This window comes from Cinclus cinclus, chromosome 1, assembly GCF_963662255.1.
Source record: "Cinclus cinclus chromosome 1, bCinCin1.1, whole genome shotgun sequence".
Taxonomy (NCBI): Eukaryota; Metazoa; Chordata; class Aves; order Passeriformes; family Cinclidae; genus Cinclus; species Cinclus cinclus.
In genome coordinates, this window is record NC_085046.1 from 43,069,644 (window position 1) to 43,095,836 (window position 26,193).

Consider the following 26,193-nt stretch of genomic DNA (forward strand, 5'->3'; position numbering starts at 1 on the left):
CAGGAAAATCAGAGAACAACACAGAGTAACAAAATCCATATTCAAATACAACAAAGGCTATCCAATTCATTGTACATTGCAAGGGGAGGGGGAAAAAAAAGATGCTGTAGATTATGGTGAAAAGTGGGAGCCTTGGGAGCCTTTCAATATAGTTTGTTTTTTTTCCCTTTGCCACCCAAAGCTTTATGAATAGGCATTCAAGGTTAGGGCACAGCTGTTGCCATGTCCATTATCAGAACCACAAGGCTGTGTAAAACAAAGGTCAAGGTATGGAGTGTGAGAACTGAGTCAAAACTGAGCTTACGTGCTGATAGAGTTTCTTGCCGAAAGTCTCGCGCTGAGCTGCACGCTGGCACAGGATCTCCAGAGCGGCCTCGGCCGCACCGAGGGAGCGCATGCAGTGATGGATCCGGCCCGGCCCCAGCCGGCCTTGGGCTATCTCAAACCCCCTGCCCTCACCTGGTTGGAAAGAAAAGCAGGCACTGCAGACTCCATGATTCCCCCTTGCAATGGTCCAAGGCTCCAGGCAGAAGTGGCCCCATAGCAAAACAAAAGAAGCAGCGGGGATACAGAATGAATCGGGATCTATAGTAAGTGAGAGAATTAGAGCGGAGTTCCCCTGCGGGGGATCACAGTGCTGGCCTGCTTGTTAATTTCTTTTTCAGTTCTGCCAAGTACCAGCCATGGAGTGCAGCAGAACAGTCTTTCTAAAAGTCTGTAGTCTACAAAAGCTGGTTTTGAGGGGAGAACACCACTTACAGACTTTGCTTTGCTGTACTTCAGGGCAGTGATATTTGCATGACAGCCAGAACTGCCCTGCTTCCTTCTGTTCTAAATAAGGTACTTATTTACTACTTATTTACTTACTACACAGGTAGGCTGTGAAAGAAAGTGTGGGCTCCCTTCAACTGACCAGATCTGTTTAAAATAACTCATGGTGATTTGTGACATAAACCACTGTTTCATAAAGCTTGGTTCATTGATGCATGTATTAAAAAGAAATCAGTGCTGAAACTCACCCAGTATTATATTTGAGACAGGTACTCGCACATCATTGAAGTGTATCTCAAAATGTCCTCCATGGATCTCATCTACAGAGATAGAAAACACAACAGCAGGGTAAAACAAAGGAGGATAAAAATACAGGCCTCCGGTTCCTAACACTTCTTCTATATATCCATTTTACTAATTTATTTCATACACAATATTTATTAGTGTAACTGCAGCTTCTGAGCCTGCTAATAAATTAATACACATATAGCTGATAAATATGATCACCTACCCATGTAGCCAAACACTGAGAGAGGTCTTATCAGCTTCAGCCCTGGGGAACAGGGAACAATATGGGAACAATAATCATACTGTGCTGCTTGTACCTGATCAAGACAAAAGGTACAGTTACATCTGAGCCTCCCTTCCATCTACCCCTTCTGCTTTTTTTATTTTCCATCTTCAATGTAGGACTTGCACAAAGCCAGTGTTGAGATTTACCTGTACCACCTGCACCATCCTGCCCACAGTGTGGCTTCAACACTTCTTGACTCACCAGTCAACAAGTGAAAATGTATTAATGGCACCTAATGCACTGAGAAACTCCTGCTGCTGTCACTTCTGTGCACGTAGTTCTGTATCACCCAGTCAGTTCCTCCCCCTCTACCCTTCTGTTTTGTTCTCAAAACTAATTTATCAGAATCATCATCTTGTCTTGCTTACAGTTTAGGCAAAGAGAAATCCATCCCCATGTTTACATTCCTTCCAAATATTTAAGGTCAGTTGTTAGTCACACAGAACTGGAGGTGATGCCCCAGGTCTCTGAATTCAGTTTCCAGTTCTAGCAAGTGGAGTGTCACATAATCCCCTCCATTAACTTCTCTTCAGCTTCTAAGAGCTCAACAGATGCCACTGTCTGTACAACTCCCAGGCAAACCTTCCTGGGTGCTGTGTGCAAGTTACTGATTGTTTCTTGGTGGAACCTAGCGAAACCTAAAAACTTCAGATATTCACAGGATTTCGGCTAAAATCCATCTCAGATATAAATGTCACAATATTTTTGCATTACAAGCTGTGTGATGCTAATAGCACCAGACATGGAGCATTTTATTCATTACTTGTATAAGTTTTTGCAAAATTTTGCAATTCTAGTTTGGTAACAAGATTTGGGTATGTTTATGTCAAAAAAGAAGAAGAAAGGATTATATTCACACATATAGGAATTGAATGAGTAAGTCTGATTTAAGATGTGCAATGCTCTCTGCTTACACAGCTTTACCTTACCAACACCCATGTCTCAGCCTTAACTTTCTGTATCTACAGATAATGTTGTGGTAAAACTTAATCAGTAACTTCAGGTCTTTGATATGGCACTTGTACCCATTCTGTCTGGGGAAGCTTTGAAAAGTTTTAGGTTTATTATTTAAGCATTACTATTTATTATTTAATTCTTCCTGGTTTTAATTGTTTTCTATACTACACTTACAAAATAAATTGTAATCCAGAGTTGTTGGTTGTCGATGCAGACTAAACAACTGATGCAAACTAAAATTTATGTGACCAAGATAAAGCTAGTGGAGCCCCCAAAATTTCCTGATCCAGTTCATCACACAGCTGCACAAACACTAGAGCTGGTGCAATGGAGAGAGGTGGGAAGCATGCCAATGAAAGATGGCAACAGTGGAAAGGTTGGAAGGACTCAGTCAATAGTATCTGACAGCAAAACAGAGGAACTCAGGCTACAACAGACAGATACTGAGGTTTTAAAAAATCCCTCTAATTTAGGAACACATCCAACTGGTCAAGGCAATTAATGGCATTTCACTTAAGAAAATTTTTACAAGTAGTGACTCTTCCAGGGAGCAAGTTGTAGGGAATTCTGAGTCTCCTAGGAATTCTTACCTGGATGCTGAAGAGTTTTTGGTTTTCCCCATTACAATTGCAATTTTGCAATTTGGGTTCCCAGCACCTTAAAAAAGTGACAAACACAAAAATTGATTTTTTATAAAATCTCAGTGTCAAATCAAATGAAGTTTCATAACAAGAAACCCTACTCCCTTCCTTTTGTGATGCAGGAGATGCAATGTACTCCTGTGTTTATATCCTGCATATCACACTGAAACAAAATACACATTAGTACTTAGCATGTAAAAGGAAGCTGACTTGTGGGAAAGGGGAACGTGAAGAGGCAAACATCCAAACCCTCCAACTCCATCACCTATTCCCATGAAAAGGGAACAAGAAGGTACTTGAAATGGAATCTGATTACTTCTGTTCTCCACTACAGCTGAGCAAATAAGTGTGATACAGTAGCACATCTATCAAGGTGAGATGCTGCCACTTCAAAAGTAAAACTTTTAAAAAAACTTCTTCAACCTATAAAGATTGGAGGGTCTGTGTGGGAATGAAACACCAACCACATTATAACTAAATAATGCAGGTAAGGCTACCAAAGGGTTACCATGATAACTTTACTACTTCAGCACAACTGTTCTGGAACGTAGGATTTCTCCCCCTTTATAAAAACTATTTTAGATTGCACTTTGAAGAAAGATCAGAATGAAAACTGAAAATAGCTTGCTAGCATTTCAAGCCATTGATAACATCATTTGAGATGGTTTTTACATAGACATACTTATTAAGCCTTCATCCCTGTCTTTTTCTTTAAAGGTTTCTTAGTACCAAAGCAAGCTCATTCCTTTCAAAGCCTCCCACAAACAGTAAAGTTGGGGAAAATACCCAATGGGTGTAGCAATCAGTAATTTTTTACTGCTATCTCAGTGCAGATGACAAGCTTTGTAGAGATTCAATTCAAGGCTTGATCTGTAGCAGCTTGTTTTTGTTCTGAGATTAGAAGCAAATACAACTTTATAACCTCTCTGGCAGCTGTCTTCACAAGGCTTGGAAGACTCTCTGGTCTGGACAATACAACCACCTGGCTTTGAGCTGAGCCTCTTAAACAGCCACTGTGATGGCCAGGAAGTGGGAGAGAGATTTGTTTAATTGTGACAAACACTGCCTGTGTGGAAGGCCGGATTGCCAGCTGTTTACTTTCCTCTTTTGCAATAAGGTATTCAGCCATTGTTTCCAGAGGGGGCTTACAGAGTGGTCCATGAGTTAACAAGCTAAAAATCCCAGGAAAAACTTTGGGCAGGGGCATAAATTAACTTGACAAAACAAAAACAAAACAAAACAACAAAAAAACCACAACAAAACAAAACAAACAAACAAACAAAAAAACCTGGACCCCAAACACTTGGCTCATTTGGGCAACTGCAACAAGCAGGTGATAAACCCCAAATGACCCTACATAGGCTTTGCAGGGTACTACCCCACACAGGGAAATGTCACCCCTGCATAAGGGGTATTTGACTCTTCTCCTTTTCCACAGAAGGTAAAGAATTGCAAAAGTGCTATTTTCTAAACCAGATCTATTTTCAAGTGAGGTTTAAAACAAAAGATATCTTTACCTTCTGGAATCTCCTGAAAAACTGTTTTGTAAATAATCCTCACTAACCACTGCTTCAAAACAAAGGGCAAATTTAACCATGTTGTATAAAAAAAAAATTTTAAAAAATCTTTTCATGTTGAACTCAGTGAGGAGTTCACTGAGAGCTGGACATCTGGATAGATGTTCTAAATCATACCTCCATCTCACATGTGCTTGTTCCTATCTAATATCTAAGCACAGCAAAGGATGACAGATTCTTGGCCCTTCCACTCTTTACAGTCTGAAGTCCTGAAAAACTAAAACAAATTTTATGTCACTTTGACCCATAAAAGACAGAAAAAAAAAGTTCTGGTTTAATGCACTCTGAAAAACTCCAGTGCTTTGGATGGAATGCAAACAGCCTGGATGGAATAAACATCTCATTTGTAGTGGACATTTTCACATCATTTACTGAATTCAAAGATGTTGCTGGAGGATGGAGGGGTAGAATCAGAGAAGCCCATTATTTTGGTAGGCGTTAGAAGTAGTTTTGCAAGAAAACTCACAATTGAAGAAGCACTAGACATTTTAGAAGGTCAGTTTTAATCATATTTCCATACTGATGAGCTTTCAATAAAGTTTTCAATGTATATGACTGCACAACGTGTCCAAAACTTTTAGAACACATTGCTGCTACACTGGCAAGCATCTTTGGTTTAACCAACTTCTTATACTTTTGAACTCCTCATGGTACTCACTCACATAGGCAAAGATTATATTTTAAAATGTGCTGAGAGTGTTGATTGCAATCCCATTAGAAGCCTAATCTTTGCTATCTATCAGTGGTATAAAATGCTTAAGTTTACTGATCTTCATACAATCAAGTTATACAGGTTCTTTATGGTGGAGAGACTACTAAATGTGGCAACCTTTGAGTACCACCTGTACTCGAGGAAGCTGCCATGAAGTCTGCTTTCAGAAGCCAGCGGCACTTCTTAATTCTTGCAATCTCTTTATTTTTCAGTGTTCAGTTTTCAATTTCCTGTCTAAGATGACTAAGGCCAGATAAACTACTGCCTGAATGCTGAATACCTATGATTTTTGCACATTGGCTGCTGCACCCCTCAGTGCAGCAGGTTACTTCTGTCAGCTAAAGGTGACAGGTCTGTGGCGGCTTACAGACCTGACGGCTTCCTAGACAGGCACTGACAAACATATGTTCTGAACTCTTCTACAACAAAAAACTGGTCTCAGTAGGGTGGATGGCAGCATGGTACTGATTGTTGGAATGTGGGAATCTCCTAGTGGAGAAAAGGGACACACACAGGCACATCCCACCAAGAGCCCGCACTAATTTCTATCCACCAGCATATTTTATTCCACAGCTTTATCTCATCTTCTCCAGCTAACACTGCAGGCAGCTGGTTCAGGGAGGGCAAAGACTACACTGTAGCTGCAAGCCAACAGGCAATGCTGGGGCTGTGCAGCTGCAAGGGCTTTGCAGTCCTGCCCCTGAATGTGGCTTCTGGTCATTCCCAGCTGGAGTTCACAGGCTCTGATGGTGCCAGTTAGAGCAGCTGCTCATCTTAGGAATGCTTTTTTCCTTGTTTCCATGCCACTTTCACACAGCCACAAGTATTTTTACTTAGGTAAGATCCATTTTGTATTCACTCTTACATGCTAAATGATTTTTGTAATTTTTGACCCTACTGAAATACGTACATGACAATATTATTTCTTTACTCTGACTGGAAGGATCTGCTCTCCCTGCACCTTTGGAAAGTTACAAGGAGCTGAGGAACTGATATGCAAGGCAGGATTCACATGAACTGCCTTTCTACAGCCTGCCCACAGAACCTCTTGGGCAATTCTGCAGGCAACACACAATTCCCTGGGAGCATTCTCAGCTCTAGCCTGTTTATTCAGTCTTGTTGGAGACCCTGTTGAGACAAAGCCTATCCAGAACTGAAAGTTTCATTTGTTTTGAAGAGATACAGCTCAGGCCTTGAAGCCATGACCTGACCTGTGAGGAGATGGCTGGGAAGGAGCCCAAACATCTTATCTGTGAAGAGCATTGCTAAAGTACTGTGAAAACTCAAGATGAAAGCATTGCAGAAATATGCAAAAATATTGAGGCACTCTTCCTCTAGACTGCAATTCCTCTCCCAGCCCATTTTATGTAGTCATTCTGAAATAAAATATAGCATATGGAAAACATCTGCCCATTACATTCTTAGCTACCCACTTTTAAGAATCTTTCCTTTCACATATTTCAAAATAATTGAAGCACAGACAGAAAGTTAATCCAGACATGGCAGGTGCATCATGAGTGCCCAAAAACCCCAAAATCTGACTCTAGTCTGCTCAATATCTCTCTCTGTTGTTTGGCTTCAATGTTGTATTTAGTGAAGCTCATTAGATTGCTATTTGATTCAAGATAATTCAAACAGGTCACTAATATGATTATGAGATTGACTGGCAACATTTAAGCCCCTGAGAACTCTCCCCCAGGATGCAGGACTATCTGCTTGTACTCTGGTTGACAATTTGCCACTTGCCTTCACATATTTTCCTTACCATCTTTTTGGTTTCACACACTGAAAGAACTGCTTTATTCACCTCACCCAAAGCAACTCATCTTTCTACTGTATCCCCTAAAAAGTTACCTAAGGATGGGATATAGGGATCCCTTAGATCCTTACACAGTCAGCAATCAAAAGCACAGTTATGCCCTTAGGAAAGAATTGAGTGACTCCCCATGGTGTCTGGGGCAGTAACTGAGCCCCAGATGGACCTCCTTTCTATCCTTTTCATCTTTTTAATGTGTCATTTGATAAAAGCCTCTTGATAATGTATAAAACATTTGGGCTTCCAGGAATAAAACCACAAACAACAAAGAGAAGCAGTAAGAGTGTCCTGACCTTCCAAAGAAAAGTCACAATCTGGTTGGAACGGAAGGAATTTAGGAAGTGTGCATGTTCCACACAAGAAGAGTCTCCAAGAAAGCACAATTTTTAGAGGTTTTTTTTTAAACTGTCAAGTCAAAATGAAAGTGCAACGGACTTCCACATGAGGGTGTGGTGTTTGAAGACAAAATGTAATGTGTCAGAGTAATTCACATCATTTCACTGAGGCAATCTCAACTGCAGTACCTGCTACTCATCTGCTGACAAAGGAGGTTAGTTTTGTTTTTATCCTTATTGCTCTGTATATTGTATGATATCTTCTTTGCATACATTTACTCTTAGTTAAGTTGGCTTTACAGAGAAATATCATTTCACTAAGGCAGGTCACCTTTCTGGTATCAAAATTAGATTTGTTCAGTAGCAGGACAGAATACTGCTTAATTTATCAGAGGAAAAAAAAAATCTGTTTAAACTAGGGATATTAACTTAATTCACCATCATTCATACAATTACACATCAAGTTTAAACAAATAGAAACACTGCATTTATATGACTGAAAGGCTCAAATAATTCTGCAAGAAAAATATGCACTTGTAGATTTAATATATTCCTTAGTATACCTCCTAGAAAACACTATTTGAAAAACCAGAAACTTTTGAACTGTTTGGGTAGTTATGGGCAGTTTATACACTATAAAATTCCTTTCTGTCATAACATCCTGAGAAGCTCCAGCTGGAAAATGCAGTGTACCCACAGCAATCTGCTTCTGTAAGAAATTCCCCATGGGCATGGCTCGCTGGGTGGGATGGAGACTAAACTAAGCTTTTCCACCACTCTTTAGTACCCAGCTCCCATGGGACTGCTTGGCTGTTTGCAATGGGCACATGCACGTGTGCCTGAGAAACAGCATGAGCAGGAAACAAAAATGCAAACAGATATGGGACCCAAAACATAACTGTGCTTTTAAGGGAGAAATGTCAACTGTTTCATTTTAGATAGCTTTCTTCCTGTCGCAAACTTGGGGCAGGCAAAAGCTTATTAGACAGTGGATCACAGAGTCACAGCCAAACTGCTTTGTCATGAACAGACTTTTAAAATTTGCCCTGAAACATTTACTTACTTGCTTTCAAGTAAATTTGCCAGTGATCCAATTCGATTAAATGTTCCTTGATGGGTTCTGTATTAAGTGTTTTAAGGCCACAATCAAATCTTTTAATTTAACTTCTAATTTTTCTCAAATCTCAGTAAGTGGATTAAACTCACCTTGCTGCACTTTCTCTTCTACTCAAAAAATTAATAAAAAAAGGTTCTTTTGCTGCTGGTAACTAAACCTCTCCTGAAAGTACTATAAAGCTGCAAAACATTACTGCTGCTGGAGAATCCTTCTAACACAGCTTGTTAGGCATAGAACAGACATCCCTTTGCTAAAGTATTAAGTAGAGTGACTGTACTTTTCCATTTTACACATCTCATTAAAGCAACAATAAAGAACAAATTGCAAGACTTAAAATAGAAGTAATCATTTTTTAAAGTTTGATGGGGAGTGTTTTGAAACATTAACAGATTAATACAACAAAGTAATTAAAGATGGAGCCAAAGTGGATAGTTAATTTCAAACTAATAGGCTAAAAAAATTTTGACTGGGAGAATAATTCGAAAAAAATCAAACAAAAATAAAACTTATTAATTTCTCTCTATTTAATTGGTCTACATCCCTTATTATGAGATCAACCAGTAACTTATCTTTTCCTAGTAGACAGATATTTTTAAAAAGCTTTAGAAGATACTTGGCAACCCTTCATTTAAACAATTGTCTAAGAAACAGAAACAGTATCTGCATTTTTCTTTCGGGCTTGAAAAAGCTAAACTGTATCTCTGGGGCAAAATATCGGACAGCAATCTGCTTTCAGCCACGTTGACCTCAAATTCTGAACACTGCGTATGATGACAAAATGTTTTTAATTCTCAGCTGATTTTTGCTAGTGTTGCTAAGAAACCTTAATCCCATTTATTTCAAGAAAACAGGGTACTGCAAGACTATATTTTACAACAGACAGAATTTCAGCACATTTGTTTGTGAACATAGTTACAGGAAAAGAAGAAAATAATGCAGGACACAAACTTGCTTCAGACACAATCTGAAGATTCGAACACTTAAACTTCAACCCTTAAGCTGGCAGTGAGAAGCCAGCCTCAGTGTTTACAGAGCAAACCTGTCATGAGATTGTACTTTAAAAACCAGCAGAGTCTCTGAGCTGTTTGGGTACTTGTGGGCAGTTTACACATGATAAAATTCCTTTCTGTCATAACATCCTGAGAAGCCTCCAGCTGAAATATGCAGTGTACCCACAGCAATCTGCTTCTCTAAGAAATTCCACATTAATGTGGCTTGCTGTGTGGAATGGAGACTAAACAAATTTTGTTCCACTGCTGTTCAGCATCTGACCTGCTGTCCTTCTTGTAGTGGGTATGTACAGTGTGCCTGAGAAACAAACACTTTCCTTGTACTATACTTATATCCAAAATTTGTTAGAATTTATAACAGCAGGCCCTGAATATTTATAACAGCAGGCAGCTACTTGCCTCAGGTGTAATATGCTCATATTCCTTATAGAGCTGATTCTAACAGCTTTTACAGACTCCAGCTGGGATTCCTTCGCTTTACAGAGGCTGGACAGGGGAAGCTATAGTTCCAACCCTATAAAGGTACAGGCACAGTTATGTGCAATGGAATATTGTCAAACATAACACAGTTGGAACAGTAAAAACAGTGATGGCTCCTTGACTCAAATGCAGAAATCAGTGAGGGGCACTCCAAGCATTTTACAATCTCAAAGGCTAAGGGTAAGGAAAGCTTTTCAATTGAATCCATTTTACATGTATTGCCCACACAGATGTTGTCAGCTACCCTATTTCACATGAGAACTTGAGATGGTGTGCTCTGCCTCTGTTACTGCCTAGCTTCACTTTGATTATTCACAAATGCATTATGAATATCCAAGTTCTTAAATTTGAGACATATAAGCAGCCCTGAAGAAGGGTTTAGGTTTCAACATAAATTTTAGAATTAAACCAAATACTATTTCTTTGGTGTTCCCTTCTCCCTACTTTTTTGTGTCTTGTAGCTTTGCCAGAGTCTTAGATATGAATAACTCAACAGATTACTGGATTGAGGATGAAGATGATAATCTCAACCCTCTTATAGATTACAATACCTATGAGCTTCTCTGTGAAAAAAGCGATGTGAGAAATTTCAGAAAATTATTTCTCCCAGTGTTCTATGGACTGGCTTTCACAGTTGGAGTGGCTGGAAACTCATTAGTGGTTGCAATTTATGCCTACTGCAAGAAACCCAAGACCAAGACGGATGTGTACATCATGCACCTCGCCATCGCTGATCTGCTCCTGCTCTTCACCCTCCCTTTTTGGACTGCAAATGCAGTGCAGGGATGGGAACTTGGGAACCCAATGTGCAAGCTCACTTCTTCTCTGTACACCATGAATTTCAGCTCCAGCATGCTGTTCCTGGCCTGTATCAGCATGGATAGATACAGGGCCATTTCCAAATCCCAGGGCTGTAGAAGAGTTGGCAAACACTGCAGTGTTACCTGCATCTGTGTCTGGCTGGCTGCCATCTTCCTCAGTATCCCTGAGCTGATATTTAATCAAGTCAAGAAACACAATGAGAGGAATGAATGCCTTCCTGTATTTCCTATGAATATGGAAACACTCTTAAAATCAACCATTCAAATCCTGGAAATTATCCTGGAATTTCTGCTTCCTTTCCTAGTAATGCTGATCTGCTATTCTGCTACTGCTCGGGCAATCTTTAGGTCAGCAAATGTTAAGAAGTCCAGGCCTTTCATAGTTCTGCTGGCAGTGGTGGCTACTTTCATTGTCACCCAGCTACCTTACAACATCGTGAAGTTGTGGCGTGCCATAGACATCATCTACATGTTGGTTACAGACTGCGGTGCCAGTAAAACCATGGATGTGGCACTGCAGGTCACCAAAAGCATCGCTTTGTTCCACACCTGCCTCAACCCCCTCCTCTACACATTTCTGGGCGCCTCTTTCAAAATGCATGTCATGAAAATCGCAAAAAATTATGGGTACTGGACAAGACAACAGCAGAATGGAAGACCTGAAGAAATTTCTATGAATTATGATGACCCTACTGAAGAAACAGTCAGTTTCACTATATAGTCCTCCATTTCTTCTATCATCTTACATAACCAAGGGAATTGTTAGCTAATTCTGGGGGGGCATTGTTTCTGCAGCTGTTTCTCTGCAAGTCAACTTTCAGATGAATTTCTGAACCTGCCAAGACACTACAGAGCACTTCAAAGCGCAATGTGCTTATCAGAATCAAGCAAGAACTAAATACTGAAACCCCTAGAAATAACCAGAGATATTTACTAAACAACAACAAAGAACTAAAAAAAACCAAACAAACAAACAATAAAACACCACAACAAAACCCAAACACCTAATAACACCCCCAAGATTTAAATTTTGAAGTGTCAGAGTCCTAGGCAATTAAGTAACTCTGCAATGAACAACCTGTACGTATCTAAGCATGTAATTAAAATGGAGGAAAAAAACCATCAGCAATCAAACAACAGGAACCTTTGTACCAGAAGTTAATAATCTTGTGTTTCTCCAACTATTTTGTAAAGCTCTAGAACATTTGCCTAACATTTCAGTTCCATTTCTCAACTCAACTATCATTCCATAGATTGAAATGAAGTATAAGCTTATGGCTGAGAATTGAGAGGGAGAAAGAGGTGGGAAAAGCCATTCTCTGTGTGTTTCTACAAATGTATATCAGCAACAACACCTTCCACAAACACATCCCAGCAACTCCTTTTTTATAACTCCAGAAAAAATGACCTTTCATCTCTTTTCTGCTCACCCTAAACTTCAACAAGACCAGTGCTCTAAGGGTGGCACATTCTAGATTTCTGTAAATGTAATAAAAAACTCAGTTAATCTTCAGATACAAGGCTTGGATTTTCTATTCAGAGTTTTTAAAATTAATCAAACATTGCAATAACTGTATCTGCTAAAACATGAAGATAGAATAAAATCAAAGAATAGAAGAAGTACACTGGTTTTTGTTTTTTCTTATCTTTATTTTTGATTCATTTTAGTAGGTACTGACATCTCTCATCATAGGCATTTACCAACTAGCAAATGAAAGAGGCTTGCTTGACAAAAGAGACAGGTTCCTATTCCATATGAAGCTCATGGATTTACAGTTTTTACAGAGAGAGCTACCAAAGCCATCCCCTGCTAGAGTGTTGGCGGGGATTTCAGGAAAACAGCAGTTTTCCATGAGTCACCGGAAGCATTTCAAACATACTGACATACTAGCTTAGCTTTCAAAATGAAGAAGTGGTGTTACTGTCCTTCTCTTCAAACACCCTGTGGGCTCTGACAAAATGTCTCATCTACAGATTAGGAAAGCCAACAATAATCTCTCATTTTTAGATACTGCTCCTGGTTACACAATTATGGACTGGAATAAAAAGCTCTAAAATGACAGACAAGAAACAACACTAGCACAAACAAGACGTGAGCCTCTTCTCCCCGTTTGGATGACAAAAGCTTACAGAATGTCTGCTCAGTGTTTTGAGAAATACTAAGGTGCAAACAGATAAGTCAAAAGTGCTTGACCAGTTTTCTACACATAGACCATAAATCAGATATATTTAAACCATTCTGGATTTACTGTACACATGGCAGAGCATAACAAGAAGCCCCACTTCTTCCATTAAGTAAAAATTGGCTCCTTGCATGTGTGATTTATGACTTGTCTTCACAAATACAGAGTAACATTCTGACTAGGCTGTCAGGCTTCTGTAATTCCCACACATTCAAGGTTTTAATGCTCCAAAAGTTAAAAAACCCCAACCAAAACCAAAACAAACAAAAACAAAAAACCACCTTCCCAGCCTGGCAGAAAGAGAGACTGACTAACACAGAGCTGAACAAACACGTTTCTCAAACTTCTTAGAATTGCAGTGCCTTTTATGCATCTGTCTTTATTCAAATCTGATTCCCCTAACTATCTATTAGAAATAAGAAAAAACAAATCATGCTGTCTTATGTTTACTCTCCTTTTTATAATTCACATAACTAATATTATGAATAGTATTTTGTGTCTGCGACCCCCTAAAAACTTTCCTGTTACTTCCTCAGGGACTGCAATGCACAGCTGGGACACACTGACCCAGAGCAAAGGCTAAATAGCCAGCAGTTAAGCAACACTCTTGGGTCAAGAGACAAGATTCCATGCCTCTTTTTGCTGCCAGTTTTACAGGAGTAGGACAGAGAGAGAGATCTATCTTCTGGTGACTCCAGGTACTGCATAAGCATGTATCAGCAGGTAGCTGTCACAATAGTGAATGTAAATGAAACATCCAAGTTTAACAAATCAGTTTATTTACTTGCATTCCAAACTCTCAGGGAATGATGACTTTCAAATTGCTATCACACTTTTTGGCAAAAAAGTAACAGAACTACAATATTAGGGACAGCTGCCACTTAGAGTGCAATGCATTGATTTTACTGGAAGTTATAACATAAAATCTCCTGTAATAGTCCAACAGTATCACAGTCTACTTTAAAAGCAGGCACTTTTTACTGAAGCTACACAGTACTCTTAAACCTCTCACACAAGCTTCCATAGACAGCTTCACAAAAAAAAGCCATAAATGTGTAAGTTAACAGATAAAAAGGGTAGAGTTTAAAGAAAATAGCAGCATTCACTCTGTGAACAAAATTCAGAGGTTCCAAAAAGGGCCCAAACCCTCAAATTGGATTTGAATCTTGGACATTAGTTCATAGAACAAAATCTCAATTCTGTTGTTTTGCATTCTACTGCCTTTACGCAAGAGAAGACAAATTTTGTCTCAGAAATGGAGCACAAATACCTCTGTATTATTAGCTCTTGGGAAAAATTCTACCCTTAGCCATTCTTAGTTAGATTTCCACACTTACCACTGCTCCACCATTTCTTGCCATTGATCACGTAGCTGTTCCCATCTCGCTCAATGGTACATTGCATATTGGTGGCATCACTTGAAGCCACATCAGGCTCTGTGTTAAAAGAAAAAAAAACCACTATATTTAATACAAAGGCAATACAACCACCACAAATATAGGGCTCTAGATATACTCTATTAAAAGTACACTGTTTTGCTACCAGTAGAAAAACTCTTTGAAGAACCTCGCTGCCGGTGGTCAAAAGACCTCTTGTTTTCCAACAGTCTGCTATTCATAGCCAGTTCAAATGTACCTGTCCTTGGGCTTGGATCACCCTTTGCAAATCAGCCTTCTTCTTTTATTTGTGTTTTTAAATCCTTTATCCTTCCACTGTACTTACAGCTAACAGTCATATTTGTCCTCAGCCTGTTCTCTCCTCTTGGGTTCTTCTCCAGTGAAAACAGAAATTGAAAATAATTTTGTGGCTGTATATGAAATAGACTACATGAAGTTGTCAGCAAAATGTCAATGATTTTTTGGAACAGGAAAGATTCTTCCTCTCTCCTTTCACCATTAACTCTTTTTATAGGTGTCTATTTTAAAACAAAGTATCTATTTCCTCTTGGGAAACAGTAAAACAGAATTCGCAAAGTAAGCGTCTGCAAGGCTGAATTCCTGACACAGAAGATTTTGACGTCACATGTTCCAAAAGCTACCTCCCTAGAGCAAGAGCCAGACTTTTCAGAGATGCTGAAGGTCACAAGTTTTCAGGAGCAAAACTAAATACCATGCTGAGCTGTGGACATAAAGCAAGTTATTTATGGGTTGTATCTTAAAAAAAAAAAAATCTATGACACCACAAAACCACATGACTTTAATCACAATAATCACACTTGGACCCAATAATGCAAGTCTGGAGAACTCTACAGCACATGACAACAAAGGGTAAACTCTATCGTAAACCTGTTCAGTACTATGAATTGTGTTTTGCCAGTACAAAAATTAAACTAAAATATATATAGAAAGCAAATACTAATTACTGTAACCATGAAAATTGGCAACTATCAGGAAAGGCAGCAAGGCTGCTCCAGTTTGCATTCACCTCATAGAAGATTTTATATTCAAACACATTCACTGAACTGAATTAGTACAGAAATGTCCACTGCAACACACAACTTGCAGTTTTCTACTTTTCTGTGCATACACCATATGAAGTTCCAACCAATTGGCTCTAACTTTCTTCTGGAGAAAAATTTACCTGTCATGCAGAAGCACGAACTAATCTTCCCTTCCAGGAGAGGCTCCAGCCACTCTTTCTTTTGCTCTTCAGTGCCATACATGTGGAGAACCTCCATGTTTCCTGTGTCTATAAAAAATCAGCAGTCATGCTTACTGCTCGAGACACACAGCCTGTAAGGTGTAAGATGCCCAACTTTTTAATGCTCTCAGTGCCATAGTTTTGGGACAGGGTTGCCAACCTGGTGCGTGACAGTTGAAAACCTCAGGAGCAATAAGGCATCTCCCTGTCTCCTCAGCTATTAGGGCATAGTCAAGCTGGCTGAGACCACTGACAGCTGGGAGGAAAAGGTTCCACAGACCTTCTGCTTTGGCCAGTTCCTATTATAAGAATCAACATAAAAAATATCAGCAATAAGTCTTAAAAAATAAAATTAAATTCTGGCTTACAACACATCTTCACTCCTGCCTATCTTACTGTCCAATATATCTGGTGCTTTTTTCAATAGCTATTCTGAAATTGTAGGTTTAGTCTTTGACATAAACTTCAGATATACCCCTCTCAGACTTCATTTGGTTTTTCTTCTCTCTTATTTGTTTTCTCACTTTTTTTATACTTCCCTCTTCCTTTCTTTTCACTGTTTTTCACATTGTTTCTTTCCCTGTAAAACAACTTCTCCAGCAGGATACACCAATCACTCTTATCCTCTGTGCCTGTGCTCTTTTTCTATCCCATACCTTCAGCCTCTCCAGCAGTGGTGGTTTCTTCCATTTGTCCTCAGTATTTCTATGTTCAGTATAAAACTTTACTATTTCCTTAGAGAAACAATACAAAAGATGCTGTTGAAATGAAGAACACATGTAACACAAAAGTAATAATACACCTTTTCCAGATCTATGACCCAAGGAACCAAGTAAAAAGCATTCAACACAGGTTTATATTATACAGTTGGCTGCATTATAAAATTAAATATATAACTGAAAGTTCAATTGCAATCTATTCATTTTGCAAGACTTTAAACATCAGATGACCCTAATCAGTACCTTAACTACTATTTGGGATGGCTTAAAGTATGCGACAATGGCACTAGGTGGTCAGTATTTTCTGGGGATAAGACAGTACACACAAAAAGCACAAACACAAAAGTAAAATAACAAATAAAACCCTGATGTACTGACCCTTAAGATTCAGACAGATAACCCAGATAATCTTTTGTTAACTGAAAAAAGAAAAGAAAAAAAAACCCACAAAAAATACATTTTATCTTCTTGTCAAAATAATTCCTTAACAGATAATGTAAGCAGTCATTCCAAGCACCAGTCAGTTTTAAGTCAACCTCTACATTCAGTAATACTAGTATTTTCACAAGCATGTTTTAGTGAGGCACAGAGCTTCAAATCTGGCCCAGACCTAGTTATAAAAATCAAAAAAAGTAGTGCCCAATCCTGAAAATAATACAATTAAGACAAATGGCCAAGAAGAATTTACATGTCCTGATTCACAATCCGTGTTACCAGAAATAACTTCCAAGCACAACATGACTCATCTGAAAAACTGCATGGCTATTTGTGGTTCATTTGTTTTTTAAAGCAAATACTTGAATTGTTGCAAGGCTTTCTTGGACTATCCAAAACTACAAACCAAACTTACTCACAAGACATACTTTTTAAGAAACTTTGCATGGCAAAAGTTACTGCCCTTGACCCTTCCTTTTGATAGGCAGATGTATTAATAAATCATTTAGATCAAGATGTTTTCTGCATTTCTGCCTGACATGTAAAAAAAAAAATAAAAAAATTCAGAAAGCCAAAACAACAAATTCTGCAACAAAAGCCATCTGTACTTCCACAAGGCTAAAAAAGTTGAACCAGCTTCCTAAGTGGAAATGCCTATCTTTCCTAGGATAAGAAGTAAACTACTTCATCTAATTTTCCCTTCCACTAACTGTGGATTTGTATATACTTCATTATCTGATTTCAAACCGTCATTGGTATTAGATATGTTCAGGAATGAGGCTACTCTGACACATTATGCAATCCGATTTTTTGACACATCCTAAAAAGCAAGAAACATTCAGCTTCATATGGTTAAAATCAGCAGTTTCTTTTTTAAAATAGGTGACTTTTGGTTCAGTATCTAGGAGTTCTAGGTTGTTGTTAGTCTAACAAGTATTTTGGCAACTTCCTTTAAAAGTAACTCTTTCTAAAAAGAAACATTTTTACACTTAAAAAGTTTTAAAATTACTTTTTAAAAAATAACTTTCATTAAAAATGCATACAAAATTTTAATCCTGAAAAGAAATAATGTAATTTATAATGATTTCTGCTAATATTTTGTAATGCCTCAACCATTACTGCATGAAAATAAGGCCACTTTAGAAAAAAAGAAAAATACAGGAAGATATGACTTCTATACGTACTTTAACATTTTTATAAAATCTAAAGTTAAGGTTTATAGCTCATAAAGTTTAGTTATATATTACAGTTTATAAAGTTTATGAAATCTAAAGTTATAAGTTTAAAAAAAGGTTCCTTTATAAACAGGTTAATGAAATGCTTTTACCTTCTCAGCTGGATAAATGTGCTGCTTCATGAACTGCTTAACCTTTAGCAAAATTTCTTGGCCTTTTCTACTTTGATGGAAGAGCTCTCCAGAAATGCTGTGCTGTGTGCTGCTGAAGGATGATCTAGGGAAGAACATTCAATGCAGTAACAAGACAAGATTTCCTTCATAATAACATAAGCTGCCTTAGACAGGCATTTAAGTAAATAAACATGTTGGAAAAGCTTTGCCTTGCCTTTGACCAGTAGTTTAGACCACTCTTACCTTTTTGAGAGCTCTAATCCTCTTTCTGCCAAAGGCTTTACAAGCTTTGCAAATTCATGACTATTCTCTGCAGAAGCATTTCCAATAAGATACCTGGCATATATACCCTAAAACCAAAAGAAAGCCATTAACAGTATAATTATGAACTTAAAATTGTCTCTGTAACACACTCGTAACTTCTTCAAATATAAAAGTAACACTTAAATACACATAGTCTTAAAAGAAAAAACCTTACTGGGATATGCTAATATTGGTTTTGGTACATTTTTGATACAATGGAGATGCTTGCTGCACAAGAGTTAAAACCATATCCCAGCTAAACCAAACAAAAGGCAAATCACAAAAAGTAGTAGAGGAAAAGTAAAAAATAAAGAAAAAACAAATGTCTGCACATGATACAGCAAACCAGACCAGCCTGTTCCTCAATCCAACTGAAAACAGCATGGACATAAGATTATTAACCATGACTAGATGAATCATCCACAAACACACAAAGATAAGTGACATTTCAGCAAATGTGAGGGTGTTACCTGGGCTATTGCTGCCATTTTAAAATAGGACAAAGCAAGAAAAAAGTTAAAGTTGGATAAAGTAGTGGAGATACGCCGGCAGCGACAGTAAATAGAAACCAGTTCTTCAAAGGAAGGCATTTCTACAACAAAATAGAACAGATTTGTTTAGAATACTCATTTAAATAGTCAAAAAAATAATTCTCTATGATTTTTTTCATCTTATTCTTCAAACATTTGAACAGTTTTTAAACTTTATGAGGTATTTCTTTTACATAGTAAACACTATGATTTATCATTTCTCATGACATAACTGTGATATGGAAAGACCAAAGGAAGTAGGAGTTGCCAGAATTTCAGATAACCCTACCACTTCCTGCTTCCCTTTGTCTCCACTCCAGTTAGGCAAATAATTTAATTCAGGAGAGAAAAGGACTTTTTTTAAAAAAAAAAAACAAATTATATATTTAAATTTATTTTTTCTTCCATTATCTCTTCGAAAGGTTCAAAATAAGGTTTTACAGAAATAGTACGTTGTAGCTAAGACAAAACTTGGTAGAATAGAACTACTTAAAGCCTCACTATCCACATGTTTGCTGCAATTAAAAAAAATATAGAAAAGCTCTTTATAACTGCAAAACTATATGCTTGTAAATTTACCATTTAATTCCTATAACATTTCAAACAGAAATAAAGCCTAGGATTTGTTTCAAGAAAAAGATTATAGTTTCATACCTATGGTGTCTTTGAAACCCAAGATAGAGCCTTGACCTAAGTCCTTAATAGATGTAGGCCAAAAGTAGAATTGAGTGGCATATGCTAAATCTGCTAAAGGATGACCAGTAGTAGAAAGTTCCCAGTCCAACACTGCCAAAACACGAGCCTTAAATAAAAAAAACAAAAAACCTCAAGTGAGTGCTAGAAGACACATTCTCTCCATCCAGAAATGCACAACCCACTCAATATCCAAGTGTTTTATTTGGTTACTTTAAGTTTAAAATGAAAAACACACACTGTAGCTGTTTACAGGAAAAAGAGTTCCTTTTGGCACTATCCAAAGATTAGCAGGAAATTAACATTCACATAGGGACAGAAAGCTAGGCATTTTTCCAAAGAAAATCTGATTTAAATCTACATTTTTGAGTAGTGTTCTTCCTGTCAGAAACTTCCAAACTCTTCTAGTATAAAAGATGATTGAATTAAAATATCCTAAAGAACAGTAGTAATGAGAGTTGTTGTGCTTCTTTTCCAGTCCTGTTGCACAGTCCTTTAGTACAGAAATTCAGAGACAGACTATGCACCAGAATACCTAATTTATCACAACACTGTCCATAGATTAACGCTTATGTGGGGAACTGAATTTCTTAAACAGGAAGTCAACCACTGTTCAGAATGAGCCCCTGCTCCAAGCATCGTTGCAATGATGTCTTCAGCTGAGTGGCCTGAAACTCCCCACAGTGTCATTCTGATAAATTCCTAAAATCCAGCTATCCTGTCAACCTGAATGACCCCTTCAGCCTACTCATGATCCACGGCTGCTTGAAATAAGCAAAGAAGTCTTTCCTACATGGTCAGTCCTGCATATTCAGGAATGGTTTCTACAGATGACTTAAAATTACTTATGTACAACTTGGCCAATTCCTTCAGTTGCATCAGGAACAGATAGGAGGGTCCTCAAGACTGTCAAATTCCCTGTTCAGGGAATGAATTAGCACATTTAAGCCTACAAATCATGTATATCAACTAATATCACAAAATCTCTAGGAATCTCTGTGTTCTGTTGCTTTGTTATGAAGCAGGCATTGCAGTCATGATCACAAGTTCCAGGCATGTCTTCTGGTCACAACACAGCAGGTAGCACAGAAAAAAAGTAATGAAAATGTAACTGTGTTGGTAGATAGGTAGCACATATTTAATACCATAAACTAGAAACAAACAAAGAAATCTTATTTTCCCTAAAGATGAATGGGGAACTTTCAGGGTCTCTGATCTCCATGTGCTCCAAACAGCTTTTGGCAGATTTTCCTTTGCTCCCACTAGTGTCATGTATCATACATTGAGCTCCTGCTCCAAAAGCCCTTGTTAACTGAAGCCATAAAACAGATGTCAGTGGGCTTTGGATCAGAAGCTCATGTAATTTAATGACATGAACCTTCAGCTGCACTGAATCCAATAGGACCTATGCATAAAAAACCCTTTGTTCCTGTAATTTGAAGCAGGGACTAGAACTAATGAATAGAGTATCTCTCAAGGTTGGATGGGGTCCTGAGCAATCTAGTCTACTAAAAGGTGTCCCTGCCCATGGCCAACAAGTTGAAAACAGATGACCTTTACAGTCAGTTCCAATCTAAACCATTCTGTGATTCCACTGATTCTATCTAGATCCTGCAATGAAAGCCGGGACTGTATTAGGTACCTAAACACCTTACACAGAATATAGAGAAGAATTCAGTTTTCTACTGTTTCTTTCAAAGGTGTTTCATACACAAAAATAATCCACATATAAGTGTGCCATTACATGATAGGAGTACAAACAGATGGAGGGTCAAAGCCTACTAAATGTACAAACATATTTCAAATACCTCTATTGGGTGGAAGATGATGTTATCTATTCTGAAGTCCCCATGAATCAGGCTTTCTTCATTATCATCACGCGGCACGTTGTTTGCCAACCACTCAGCCAGCTTGTTCATGGCAGGAATATCTGTATGAGCAGCTGCATCATACTGTTTTTTCCAAGTTGATACCTAAAAAATACAAACACTCCAACAGATTTTTCAGTTGTTTCACAAGTTTTTCAAGAGTATAAAATTTTGAAGCACATACTTCTGGGCTTTGGCTATCGCCATGTGGCTTGAAAATTCAGTAAAACCCAGTACTTCTGCATTTGCAAATGCGAACTAACATATCAAAAGATGGAATGAAGACCACATCTATTTCAATCCTATTTACATAGCCCATATCTAGTGTTATTCCAAAAGCAAATGTGTATCATTCCCTAAGTGCAGCATTACAGAATCAATCTGAAAGTAGTAGTGGCTTCAGACTGTGCACAATTAATTGAACCAAGTGAAGGTTTAATAGCTAAAATACGATCATTGATAATTAACAATTTAGCTTGCAAGTCAAATAAACATTCAAAGACCAGACAAAACAAGAGTGTTAAGAGCTGTACCTGTCTTTTGCAGTATCCTGGTCCTCTACCATATCCTTGGAGACCCAATGACTGTAAATCAAAGGAGTGCAACAGGGCCAGAGTTTCTATCATTGCAAGATACAGAGCAGAACGTTCTGCTGGGCCCACCTCAGGCAGAGAGATGTCTTGGAAAATGCGACCCTAGAAATACCACAAGTCAGGTATTTGGTGGGATGTACACATCAGATGAAAAGAAGTAAAGCTATACATTTCACAACCAAAAACAAATGTGGTGAACCAACACTCCCTATGCAATCAAAAATTCCTTCCTCAATTATTTTATTCCTCACCCTTCAGGGCCGATGAAGGGATTCACAGTAAACCCAGGTCATTAGTATATGGTGTATCTATAGATGAAATTCTGAATTGGATCACTCAATCCAGGTATCCTCAAACTTAAAAGTACTGGGAAAAACAATGTTACCGTATTGTCTTTAAAAGATAAATTGCAGAAAAAATGCCAGTGAAGATTCCAGGGGAAAGGAGGGGCAGGCAGGGGAATGGGTGGGGTTGTGGGTACAAAGACTCAAACGTTTTTATAGTTATTAAAAAAAGAGCAGTGCTGATGATGTAGAACAGACAAACCGTACATTTACATACTTAAAGTAAAAAGGTTTCCTTTTAAGGAATCACTTGGCTCTTATCAAAACCAGTAAAATTCTCTGTCTTTGATGTAAGAAATCTGTTTCAAACTTTTCAGAGCCCTTGCCTTCTATTACCCTTGATATACAGTTTTTGTAGGAAGGTTAGTCTAATCTTCAGAAACTGGCCTGCAAACTTACATTTCTTGTTTCCCAGAAAACCTGATGATAGAATAGGATGCAATGAAGAAGTGAAAGACCTGAGCTCAACTCCTCCTCCCACAGGAAGGGAAAAAAAAAAAAAAGACACAGAACAGCAAACTTCTGCTCAAAAATCACCAAAATCTAACAAAAAGCCTATCAACTCAGCTACAGCACCCCCAGAGTGGTGGAACACAGACTGAGATATGCTGTGCTCTTTCTTAAAACTAGTGTTTGAACTTGAATCCTGCTTTGTTTTCAAGAAAAGATGAGTGAATGTCAGTTCCTATCTTCAATACTACACAGGCTCCATGATGTCCAAAGATTCGGTTTACAGACTGATTTTTTCCCCATCTGACTTGTGCACGCTTTTCACAGAGCCAACATGGCCTCATTTCAAGATATCCTTCCAAGAGCTCAAACAAGAACAAGAGGTTAAATACTGAGCTAAAAAATTTCAGCGAAGTGCAAAATAAGCCCTGCAGAAGCTGAAATATGTGAGAATTACTGATAGCTATCATTTCTTTAAAATATCCAAAGATTATTTATGCTCATATCACAAAATTGTGCTGGGTAAGGCTATAACAGAAAGGTTTTAGACAATTTAAAAGCAGGTAGTAGAGTGAAGAAAAGAATCTCTCGCATGGGAGGACCAACCTGCACATGCTGCATTACATAAAACTCTGTTCCAATGATAGAAACGTCGCTGCAATACAACAGGGGCTCAGGCACTGGAAACCCAGCTGAAAATAAGGCTTTCTGCACACGATATTCTCTATCAACCTGAGGAAGACACAGAAATTTAGGTTCAATTAAAACCTCCCAAACATGAATGAGCACAGTGAATCCTCTTGACTGTTTCATTATATGTAGAGCACAGAACATAGGAAATAATCCAGCAACTCACTGCATTTCTGAACACATTCATCAGTGTGCTGGACCATCATGCACAGAGCCTGGTCACCTGCAAAACAAAGTGTTTGGAGCTCAGTGAAGAATATAACTTACCTTGTGTGCTCCAGGTAAAAGGGGACCATGGGGCTTCTTCCTGAGCACAAAAGTCTGCCCACCCTTCTGAAGGTAAAAGGTTGGGTTTGACTGACCTGAGCTGCAAAGAGAAAGATTATAATTACTCAAAAATTCAAGTACTTATAAATTTCTAAACTTTTAACAGAAACGATACTTGCAAAATGCATTGTGACTTGATCTGAACAAAATGGCAGGATGGTGGAAATCATCTCCAGAGCTGGTCTGTGTTGTGGTTTTTTTTCAAATCTGGACTAGAACAGGCTGCCCAGAGAAGTTGTGGATGCCCCACCTCTGAAAATGTTCAAGCCCAGGCTGGATGGGGCACTGAACAACCTGGTCTAGAGAAACGTGTCCCTGCTAATGGCAAGGGGATTGGAACTAGATGATTTTGAAGGTTCCTTCCAGCCCAAATCAGTCTACGATTCTATTCTACAATTAAATTACTGGTAACTCTAGCACCAAACCCCACTGTTTGCCAGCCTGATTATCATGTCCAAAGATTATGCTTTAGGGACAGCCTACAACAACTGTAAAATTTTAAAGAATGCATGCTGGAGTCACAAAGAAAATGAGACATTTCAATCACACATGTGTAAAAGAGGACAACCCAGTTAAACCCTTCATAACACCTTGTCTATCATATTCTGATCAAACCCATTGATCCTTATTTTCCTCAAGGCTCTGTGTTAGTCTGCCTGCTTTTCTCTCCTTATTCGGGTTCATTATTAAGATGTATTCTGACCTAGCCCAATAAATGATTAGACAACTATTGGGAAATCAAAATCAAATTAACTTTTGCCCTCATTCCTCCCATTACATTTCCATTCTCCCCAAAGCAGGTAGGACACAGTTTGTAATAGTTTAAAAAGCTTAACTGACAAATACTCTACCTGGAACAAAACAAATTTAGGCCAGCTGAAGCCTTGAACTATAATTACAAGACAAAGAAGTAAAAGCATAAATACTGACAAAATTTTAGTAGACTTTATTATTAGCTACTCTCTTAAGACCTCTCCTAAAGTCTTCTCAGCTGAGGTACATAGGAAGATTAGGGCATATTGAATGAATTAATGTTTTGTATTTAGACCAGAAGGCAATGAAAAATTGTTCACTGTTTCTCAGCGACAGCTGCAGATAAATTAGTCAAGGTCATGCCTGCCTACAAAGGAATTAATCTTTATTTTTAGAATAACGTTACTTCTAATAGTTAGCTCCTGACATGAAGTCGTGCAGCAACACCACCGATTTGCTGAATGCAAACGAACTCAGTGTTCCATGGAGCAGAGACTTTGGAGCCCGGGTATAGCACCTCCCTTGCGCACTGCATAATGCTCTCCGGGCAGTAACGGGAATCTCGGCACATCCTTACGCTCTTCTCGTGGATTTACTTACCCGGTGGCAGTCTAAACGCTTTTAGTTGATTTCTTAAGGCACGTATGTACTTCTGAAAATTACTACTTGCTGCGCAATTAAAGATGCAGCAGATCAATTGTGATTTATGCGTAGGCAATTTAACAATCGCGGGCGTACTCTGAGGACAGCGGGAAGTCCATCCAACACACAGCCCGCCCACAGCCAGACACAGACTGAGCGTGACAAAGGTCAGTTCGACCGCCACCACAAACTTTGCCTTCTCCAGCAGCTCAAGGCACGAGTTGGGACACGCCTTTAATTGGACTAAGTCAGAATGCATCTTAAAAATTCATCGATGGCTGCTGCCCGCCGTCCCGACGGCAAAGGGCTCTACCTCTGACCGCTTTCCCTGGCAGGCGGCAGCGAGCGGCTCCTCGGCCCGCCCCTCCCGGGCGGCCCCACCACCTGTGTCACCATTGTCACCTGTGTTACCTGTACTGCCTGACAGCCAGCGTGCCCGCGGGCTGCCGAGGGAAGCCGGGCAAGCGGCTGCTCAGGTAGCGCTCCAGGCTGCCCTGGTCGAAGCGGTGCTGCCGGCGCACCTCGCTAGTGCCCGGCTCCGCCACCATCCTCGGAGGCCGCGCCGCAGCCCGCTCCGGCCGGATCACCCGGAGGCACCTCGGTCCAGCCGAGGAAAGAGCTACGCAGCCCCCTAGCCGCCGAGTCCGGTGCCTTCTCCCGGAGCACGACGTTTCCCGGGAGGCAGGCACCGCCCCTCAGCCCCCGCCCGCCGCCGGGCGTGAGGAGGCGGCCCCGGGAAGGGCCGGGCGTGAGGAGGCGGCCCCGGGAAGGGCCGGGCGTGAGGAGGCGGCCCCGGGAAGGGGCGGCCCCGGGAAGGGGCGGCCCCGGGAAGGGGCGGCCCCGGGAAGGGGCGGCCCCGGGAAG

The 26,193-nt window shown here is 39.3% G+C and overlaps 2 protein-coding genes across 2 annotated transcripts in view; one reads left to right on the forward strand and one right to left on the reverse strand.

Annotated features, from left to right (window-relative positions):
* The window catches only part of ACAD11 (acyl-CoA dehydrogenase family member 11), a 28,777-nt gene extending 2,858 nt beyond the window's left edge, over positions 1 to 25,919 (reverse strand). Inside the window, 18 exon segments of the mRNA XM_062509282.1 lie at positions 305 to 459; positions 1,020 to 1,091; positions 1,283 to 1,334; positions 1,337 to 1,376; positions 2,893 to 2,959; positions 14,332 to 14,430; positions 15,575 to 15,682; positions 15,795 to 15,933; positions 16,291 to 16,368; positions 18,116 to 18,239; positions 18,380 to 18,486; positions 18,910 to 19,031; positions 19,624 to 19,771; positions 21,471 to 21,635; positions 22,064 to 22,225; positions 23,524 to 23,649; positions 23,875 to 23,974; positions 25,741 to 25,919. Coding sequence (XP_062365266.1) covers positions 305 to 459; positions 1,020 to 1,091; positions 1,283 to 1,334; positions 1,337 to 1,376; positions 2,893 to 2,959; positions 14,332 to 14,430; positions 15,575 to 15,682; positions 15,795 to 15,933; positions 16,291 to 16,368; positions 18,116 to 18,239; positions 18,380 to 18,486; positions 18,910 to 19,031; positions 19,624 to 19,771; positions 21,471 to 21,635; positions 22,064 to 22,225; positions 23,524 to 23,649; positions 23,875 to 23,974; positions 25,741 to 25,877 — 2,001 coding nt within the window. The 5' untranslated portion in view covers positions 25,878 to 25,919.
* Positions 7,521 to 11,532, forward strand: ACKR4 (atypical chemokine receptor 4). Its single transcript, XM_062509318.1, is given in 3 exon segments — positions 7,521 to 7,554; positions 7,557 to 7,602; positions 10,452 to 11,532. Coding segments are annotated over 3 exon segments (1,161 nt in total).
* Positions 25,920 to 26,193: the final 274 nt, after the last annotated feature.